This window comes from Alligator sinensis, unplaced genomic scaffold, assembly GCF_000455745.1.
Source record: "Alligator sinensis unplaced genomic scaffold, ASM45574v1 scaffold950_1, whole genome shotgun sequence".
Taxonomy (NCBI): Eukaryota; Metazoa; Chordata; order Crocodylia; family Alligatoridae; genus Alligator; species Alligator sinensis.
The window spans coordinates 1,177,304-1,186,981 of record NW_005842331.1 but is presented as its reverse complement, the minus strand read 5'-3'; the positions used below and the strand labels follow the sequence as shown (position 1 = coordinate 1,186,981).

At 43.3% G+C, this 9,678-nt stretch overlaps 1 protein-coding gene across 1 annotated transcript in view; it reads right to left on the bottom strand.

Moving 5' to 3' along the window:
* Positions 1-9,678, bottom strand: part of TSPAN4 (tetraspanin 4) — an 857,269-nt gene that overhangs the window by 80,172 nt on the left and 767,419 nt on the right. The window contains 1 exon segment of the mRNA XM_006039403.3: positions 9,642-9,678. This exon segment is cut by the window's right edge and continues 29 nt beyond it. Coding sequence (XP_006039465.2) covers positions 9,642-9,678 — 37 coding nt within the window.

Genomic DNA, 9,678 nt, shown 5'->3' with positions numbered 1-9,678 from the left:
GTGACAAATGAATTAGAGAAACTAAGATTTTTTTATTATGTTTGGTATTTCAAACGTGCAGGCAACAGCTTCCCCCAGTCTCAAAATAAAACCCTAAAATCCTATGTTAAGGTTTCAAGACTCCAAGCATTATGCTGCTAGTATTATTAGCTATTCATCCCTTAAGTGCTTTATAATAAATGAAAATGTGTTAAATGCTGTTAGATTCCTTACGGAATTACATATGTGACCCATTCACTCGGATGTCCAAGTCACTATGACTAGCATTTCCTCAATAAGGTCCAAGTTCTGTGATGCATGTAAATGAGTATATTGACTTTGATGAGACCTGCATGAAAGATTAAAGTTAAATCACATGGACGTAGGCATGTGCTTAAGTACTTTGCTAAGTGGAGATGGATTTAAAAAACTACAGTTAAATGTTGTGCTGAACTGGAGACAAAATGACTAGGTTACAGTTCACTGCTCATGACAACACTGCTGCAACTCCTGCTGAGTGGCATCACCCATGAAATGCAAATGAACTGATGAAGGTTGATAATGTTACCAACCAAAATAAACCATACAGGCAACTCTTTCTGTCATTTCTATTTCAAACATGTCATCCCTATAATTCTGTTTTTGGTCAGAGAAGTACAGGAGGTTCTTAATCAAGTTCTAATGCAAAAATCATGGAGGACTCAAAACACAGTTTCTCTCTAAACCAACCTGCTTTTTTGAAAAGTTACTCCTCCATTATAATGGACACTTCCATGAGGTTCTGGATATCAGCACTTACTTGGTTCTCTCATTTCAGAGTGCTGCTAAGAGAGGCAACAGCTCTATGTTACAATCTGTTCAGAGTGTACAAAGAACTCCTTTAAATGCAAATCAAGTGGAGCTTTTAACTGGGAAATAAATGCATTTGCCAAGGAATAAGCAGTCTGTTCAGAAACCATCTAAATGTGTTGGTTTTAAAACATGAATGATCAGAAACAGTTGTAAACATGTTGTATTACTACAGCAAAACCCAGGCAGAAGCACGCACTGGAATTAAGGATGGCCTGGCTAGCAGTCATCCCCATGGTCTCCTCCTCCACTCTGATGAACCCAGGTATTTCCCACTGTAGTAATTTTCTTAAATAATCCCCAGCACTGCATGACAGCAGGTGAAGATACACCAACTGTAGAAACAGCAGGAGGGATAGAGCTGACAAGGTTCCATTGTTTTTACCGCAATACAATTTAAGTATGTACATATGGCATTATGATCAAAATGCCAGCAGGCACTAGCAGCTGGTCTGAGTGAGTGCTTTCACCACTGCTACTGAAGGTAGAGATTTGAAGATGCCAACACAGACAAGGCCTTGCCAGGATTTCAGGAGCTAGGCTGGGGTGAGGACAAGTTGGTAGGAAAGACAGGGTGTACAATATAGGGAGTAAGACAGTGACCAAGCTCTCCTGGCTTCTTCTAGGGCTCCCAGGACATTTTGATGTTCATATGTTCTGTCCACTCTACAGTGAGGCAACTGCTATCTGTCCCAATGGGATGATGCCTTAGGAACTGTATGGAAACTTGAATGCTTTCCAAGTAACTGTAACTCCTGTGCAAGTTTCTGTGCTAGTAGCATGGCCTAGCTCTTAATGAATCTCAGTCTGCCCATCTGTGAAAAGAAGTTCATAGAAACATAGAAAAGCAGGGCTGGAAGGGACCTCAGGAGGTCATCTAGTCTAACCTCCTGCCCAAAGCAGGATCATCTCTATCCAAACCATTCCACACAAGTGCTTGTCTAAACTATGCCTAAAACTCCACAACTAATCCTGTCAAAAACACTAATAGCTCCTTAACCTACCACAGGTAAAGCAAGGGAATGAATGGATCTTCAGATGGTTGGGAAATGGAAAATTGATTCTGCTGACTTTGTAGCATAGCTCACATACTACTCCAGTGCAGGTATATGGGAGCTGCGACTATTTAGAGAGAGGCTCCAGTATATAGGCTAGGCTGTCTGAATGAAGCAAACTGGAGAAGAGCCAAGCTTGAGAAGGCATGAACTGAACTTTATTGCATTATTCATTTCTTTGGTTTTGAGTGCAAACCCTTCCTCACAAGCTGAGATCAGCCTGAGATGAAAAAATTATTCCTCATCCACTTAAATAAGAAATTCATAACTTGACTCTTTGCTCATAAAGCCATACACCCAGAAGGCCAGTTTGTACTGTGGGCAGACTGTTTGAGGATTGGGACCTGGTAGTGTATGGAGTAACCACTAAGTGCTGTGTGTTTTAGGTGTTATTTTGGATTAACATCTGCAGATAAGAATAGATTCCCCCATCTCCCTCTTCTTGCCCCCTCCCCCCACCTTGCAAAATTTTCTTCTTGGCATTTGTAATTCCAAGGGGAACAAGAACAATAAGGAATTAAAACTGTTAATCTTTAAAGATATGGAGTCAGAAAACATGTCAATCTGCAGGCCATATTCTTTATACTAGAGTAATAAAAATTATAGATGAAATTGTTACGATTTACTGGAACAGTAGAAAATTAAAGCATTTACACATGATAACTACTGAACATAGAAGCAACCATTATTTTTCAAGGACATTCTTTTATGCTCCTGCTGATAATTTTCACTGCAGTTAATGGGTCACGGAAGCAAAAAGAGACCCAGAGGAGTTAAGTGCAAACCTCTCATTCAAAACCCCTAACCTTAACCATCAGTTCCCAATGGAACTACTTGTTCTCATATAATCAGCTTCCCTATCCAATGATCTTTTAGTGTTTTTATTCCTTAAAATGGCTTGTATTATTTAGTTTGACATTCAAAAAAAAACTCCTTACATTTGTTTAGTCATGTTTTTCCATTTGTGGGTGTTAAATAGTGGCACCACAGTTCTACCTACAAATCAAAAAAAATAGGGACATTTGAATAAACAAACCAAAGAAAAAATAATATATCATGGTTCAAAAGAGTAAATCAGGATTTTCTTTCTATGCCTCTAGGAGAATGATCACAGTAAAAATAAATACAGATGTTTAAAATAAGGGGAATGAATAAGATATAACCAGTACAAGCACTGTGCATCTTTTTAGCACAATTTACATTCTAATAAGGTACAATTGCTACAGTGCTGAGCACTGTTGGGAGTTGGTGGGGCTCAACCCATGAGCACCTCTCTGGATTGAGCCATAATGAATTCCTCTGTAAAACTTTTAAGTTTAACCTCTTCACTACTTCACGGATTTCTCATCAATACCTACACATCATAAAGGCTAATTCATAACAATGAGTCCAATAGATCCAATCCTGCTATATCCTGAGGCAAAATGAATCTTAGTGATTCTCAAACAGAGTGTCATGGCATGCTGGAGTACCACCAGATCCTTTGAAGGGTGTTGTGAGGTGGGAGGAGATAAGTAGATAAGCACAGGCTCAGGCTTGTTCCTTCCTGGCAGATCCCCCACCCTCATAGCCCAGCCTTTCTGCAAGGAGGTAAGCAATGTAATATATAAATTAGTTTTTGAAATTAGGTAGTACTCAATTCACAAAAGTTAAAGAGGGGTGCCTTAAATACAATGAGGTGTGCCTTGGGTCTAAATAGGTTGAGAACTAAGGCTGTGCGAAATTTCGCCAGCAGTTTCATTTCAAGGCTGTTTCAACTCGTTTTGAGCTCAAAACAGTGAAATTGAAGCGAAACAGAGAGCTTCGAAACAGCCTCAAAACAAAATGAGGCAAGTCGAAACGTTCTGAAATTTCCAAAACATTTCGAGTTTCGAAGCTCAGGCTGGGCTTGCCTCCAGGGAAACAGAAACTAAAGTAAGGAGAGCTGTCATTATTGACTGTGTAGCTGGCCAGTGACTGTCATCCTTTCCTGAGGTCCCTTCCAGTCCCAGTGCTCTGGGGGAGCAATTAAAAAACTGCCTCTCTTTCCTGGGGGCTGTGGGACTCTCCATTTGCTCCACCATCTCAGCATTCATGAGCTGCACCTGGTACCTTGAGGTATGTAGAAAAAACATTTAAAGCTGTGTCTAAAGCAGGAATAACTGATGTTATGTGACTGCGTGTATGAGAGAGAGAGCATACAGAAATGTCACTGCCAGTGCAGGGATGTCCCAAGAGTAAGGGGTGTTCCCTGCAGGCTCACTCCTCAACATATATTTGCAACTACTGAGCAGAACTGGTAAGCAATCTCTTTGCTGCTTTTCATAGTTCCATAGTAGTTAGGGGTCAGAAGGGATCTGAATAGATAACCTAGTCTAACCCCCCGCCACTGGTTGGAGCACACACTGGGATCACGTGACCCCAGACAGGTGTTCATCCAACCTCTTTTTGAATTTACCCAAGGTAGGAGCGAGGACCATTTCCCTAGGAAGTTGGTTCCAGATCCTAGCTATCCTGACAGTGAAACAGTGCCTCCTAATCTAACCTGAACCTATTCTCTAGCAGCTTCTGGCCATTGTTCCTCGTCACCCCAGGTGCTGCTGGGGGGAATAGGGCTCTTCCTATTTGCTGCTGATCTCCCCTAATGAGTTTGTAGGCAGCCACCAAATCCCTCTCAGCCTCTGCTTGCTGAGGCTGAACAGGTTCAGGTCCCTCAGCCTCTCCTCATAGGGCCTGCCCTTTTGCCCTCCAACCAAGTGGGTGGCCCTCCTCTGAACCCTCTCAAGGCAGGCCACATCCTTCTTAAAGTGCGGTGCCCAGAACTGGACCCAGAATCAGATGGAAGAATTGCATTGTGCTTTCCTCCAACCTAGCCCAGCATTCTTTTCCTCTTCCTTATGGGAACCACTCAAGGGGTTAATGTCATGTAGGTGACTAAATAGGCCATCAAGAGAAATGGTGCAGGAGGAATGAGCTCAGACTCTGCAAGAGAAATACGCAGTGCAGCTCTAAGAGGAGACATTAATGCCTTAGTTTCTTCTTCTTCTTTAATTCCTAAGCTATGTATTGATGAGTTGTTCTATGAGTCTCACTTGCTTTACAGCATCACATATCAAGGAATACAAGCATCACATCTCATGGAGAGGGCCATAAAGCAAAGGGGAATACTTCTTTCACCCAGGCTAAGACTGAGATAAGCATATTCCCATACAGAAGGGAGGCAGAGGAAGGGGGGAAGATATTCATCCTAATGCCTAGGGGTTGCCCAATAACAGAAGACACAGAGAGGCATGGCTTCCCTGTCAAACAAGGGTGGAAACAAAACTATGTTTTGACTACCTCCCCCCTCCTGCCATCCTGGATGCTGAGGACTCCAAAAGTTGGTCTTGCTCATCTGCATAGCAGCATTCACTCCCAGAGCAACAGAGAGACAGCTCTTGCCCCCAAAATAATCTGATTGAGAGTGAATTTGATTTCCCTGCTGCTATTTAACAGTTAACATGGTGCTAAAGCGTGCGTCATGGTGATTTACGTAGAAACAGTCTGCTCTGCAGTCCTGCAGACAACTGTAAGTTAATGTCAACGTGCAGCCAAATGCAGCATCACTTCGTCTCTCAAAAGGCACCACAATCTGTAGTTTATCACTGTGCACACTCTGCTCTGGAAGGCTTCATTCCATGGACGTGCACTCTTAAATTAGCCACGGGAAACAGCACTGCAACTGGCTCAGTTCAGTCTTTCCACTCTTTTGCAGGATTTTTTTTCTTTCTTACATCTTATGATTAAGTCAAAGCACAAGGTTCTAAACTTTGTGCTGACACCAACTACTTCTGTAGCCCAGGGCAACTGCTCTGCTTCAGTCTCCTTATCTGATTGGTGATAATAATACTGGCCTCCTTCACAGAGGATTGTGAGGATTGATTAAAGTCTGTAATGAGGGAAGAGAGCCCCTGCTTCACTAATTTTGCACATGGTGCAGAAGGTTCATCAGGGAACTATTCACTCCTTCTTTAGAGATAGCAACAGGGAATAATGATCATTTCCCATTCTATATTGAGAATAATTTTACATGCACGCACACGTAATCAACAGACGGCCTGTGGGTACTATAGAGACCTGGTGATCTCTGAACACTGAGTACACAAGAGCCTATTGAGTCTGATTTGTTTTTTTGAAAAAGGCATGCAAAGCTAATGCTGTTTTCTTTTGATGTGTGGGTGTTCATGCACTAGCTCAGTTAGAAATATTCCAAGGAGCAGAAGTAACTGGATAACCCTGGTGAGGAGATGCAGGCTTGTCTGGGTGAGCCACGTTCCTCACACTGGCAAATACAGCAAATTTTTCTCTCAGATCAGTAGATCTGACACACAAATCTAAACATGTTATCGGGAAATATTAGTTTTAGGCTGCTGCTGTTTACTTATGTTTGAACAGGTCCGGTACAAGGCAGAAACACAGGAAGTGAAACCCAGACGCAGACAATTGATTCACTTAATTTAGCATCTGAAATTGAAATATTTTGAGGTCAGAAAGGATCATTATCTGACCCTTATTGGAACACTTGCATACTGCACATGCCATGCCATGCCACCTCACCCAGTGATTCCAGTAGCGAGCCCTATAACCTGGGGTTGAGCTAAAACAGAACTGTCTAACTGCCTAGCCTGCTGCCACACTTGTCCCCCATGGTTGTTCCTGCCTTCCCAGCTGGGAGGGGACTGGAGTGCCTGAGCTGTGGCAAAGAAGGAAGTGGGCTGCCACGTACTGCAGGTGGGTGGTGCGTGTGCTGGAATAGGGGGAACAAGGGCTGCACATGCAGCAAGAAGCAGCTGGACTGCCTGTGTTGTCAGGGGGAGCCTGCCCATGTGGCACACATGGCCAAAAGGCGTGGCATTGCAACATGCATGATGGGGAGAGGGGACTGCCTGAGTTGTAGATGGCAGGAGGGTGATGTTGCCTGCGTGGTGCATGTGGCTGGGAGAGGAGGGGAGCAGCACTATCTGTGCTGTGCAAGCAGTAAGGGGACACTGGGCAGCCCACACAATGGGAGGGAGCAGCCTCCAGTGCCTGGAAGTTGGATGGCCCTGAGATACAGCATGGGTTTTAGAGTAAGACACAGTGGGAACATCTGTAAGTGCTATTAATGTGCTTCAAGCCTACTGGCACAGTAAACTTTCCCTGGGAGCATATGCACATGTGCACCCAATGGGAGCAGTTCAGTGCAGGGCTACTCCTGCCTTCTCTTCTCCCCTATAGAAGCCAGGTGGAGCTCCAGGCTCCCCTGGGTGCCAGCCCTGGCTGGCAGGGGGCACCAGGGTCAGGCCAGGGCTCTGGGGGGGCAGGGGAGCTCTCCCGCCTCCAGGGCAGCTGCCTCCATGCTCTGATTGACAGGGGTGGGAGCTGGGAAACAGTCCCCTGCTCTGGGCGGCTGCCTGCATCCCAGCCCCATACCCCAATCAACAGGGGTGGGGGTCTGAGAAATAGTCCCCTGCCCCAGGCAGTTGCCTACCTCCTAGCCCCTCACCCTGATGGGCAGATAGGAGTGAGGGCTGGGACACCATCCCGTCCCAGGCAGCTGCCTGCTTCCCAGCCCTTCTCTAAGGGGCAGGTCAAAGTGGAGGCTAGGACCCTGTCCCCTACCCCAGACAGCTGTCTGCTTCCCAACCCATGTTCCCTGTTGCTTAGACTGACTGGGAGCAATTTGCTCCCAGTTGGCTGTCAACACATTTGCTACTGGTGCAGTAGCTACTGTGCAGTAAATCTATTACCTGTATCTACAGGTAGTAGCCAACTATGCAGTAGACTAATTTACTGCACAGTAAATAATGCACACATGTAGATGATGACATTTTACTGCACTGTAGATTAGTTTACTGTGCAGTAAAGCGTCTCATGTAAATGTGCACAGTCCTGAATTTAACCTTATCGGTTCCACCGCTGGCCTACAGGAGATAACTTAGAGGAAGGTGAGCTCTCCCTCTGCCTTCAGGAATAACACAACCAAAACATTCTGTAAGACATGTGCAGAGGAGGACAAGAAACTGAGATTTCTTTCTGACCCTGGTTTGCAACCACATTTGGCTTGAAGAATTAGGACTAACAGCCCTGGTAATTATTATCCCAAGCAACATAACAGCATGGCTTGCTTTATTTACATAAGTATCCAAGCTTTTTTTCCTTCTTCTCCACTCATACATATTTTATTAAATTATTAGCCTCAATAATATCTCATGGCATTGCATTCTACAGGTTGATTGCATACAGCATAACAAGTATTTTTTTCTCCTTTAAACATGCTACTTTAAAAATTCAAGTACTCCCTTCCCTTGTGCTTTTATCATTGGCTTTCACTATGTTATTCATTATTTTAGATAGCTATGATCTCCCCTCTTAACATTTCACCTTTCCCATACCAAATCATGATGGTCTTTTTAATCCCTCTTCATATGGAAGTCCCCGCTCCCATTGGTTCAAATAATTTTTGTTGCCCTTTTCTGAGATAAAGAGATCGGAGTAAAGCGCTCAATTCAGTGAGGCCATTCTATCAATTTACATAATGGCATTTATTTTTTTCTGATGCCCCTTCTTAATAGACCCAAGTGGTCCATTTGTTTTTTTGGAGTACTACTTCACATTAAGCAGATGTTTTTATTAAGCTGTCCTCTCAAACCAACAGACCTTTCTCCTGAGCAGTTACAGCTAATTCAGAATCTATCACTACATACAAGTGATTTTAAATAGTCCTTTATAATGTAAATTATCTTCCAAGTCAATTGAAGGGTTTCATCTGCCATACTGTTGTCCAATAAGCTCCTTTCTGAGACTCTCTTAAAGTAATTAGTCATTATTTACCAATTAAACAGTTTGGGGATTCGAAAAGACATGTTGCCACTTTGTTATTCTCTCTATTTGTAGATTATTATTAAACTTAGTGAGCAGCACCAGGTCAAAGAACCTGGATATTAACATTTTTCCATTCTGAGAACCTGCCACTGATTCTGTTACAGCTACATTTCCTTGATGGTAACATATTTTATTAGAAGCTGATTGGATACATATAGAAATGATATCTGATGATTTTCCTGGACTATTTTTAAAGCCTTTTAAAGGAATTTGAGTATGCTGAGATGACATTTGCCCGTAAACTAGCTGTCCTAGTTTGCCATAGAAACAAAGGGATGGCCATACTGGATCAGACCAGTGGTACACCCAGGTCATATTTGAACCCAGAGGTGAAAGGTTCTTCTGCACTTTCACCCTGGCCTGTGACACTATCTAAATCTTACAACACTAATTTATCCAAAAAAAGAAGTTTGACAGATGATGCTGTTTCCCTCTGCCTTTTATACTTCTCCCAGCCATACGTTCTTTTTAACAATCCCAAAAGAACTTCTGAAATGTGAACATACTCAAAACAGTCTATTGCTCCTTTTATTTCAGCTGCTCAACATCCTGCTGTGATTAGCACCTGTCTATTAGGTCTCTCTCTCCCTTTTATTCCCACCCTGGTGAGGTTTGGGATTTTTTTTTCTTAAATCATGGTTGTATTGGTAATCTCCCTGACCTTGAATTGTACAAAAGAGCAAGGGAGCGTGAGAGAACCTGTGTCCTGGAAGGTTGTTTATGTATTCTGAGAGCACTTCTTCTAAGAGGGGTGTCTCAGGGAAGAGGGATGCATGATGTGCATACCAAGGCAAGAGCTTCATGATTTATTTATAAGGGAAGGGGCATAAAAAACTTGCTGAAGGGGAAAGAAGAGAGAGAAAAAATCATACGTACCTTGTCGGTGTAGACGAAGAACAGAATCACAACGGTG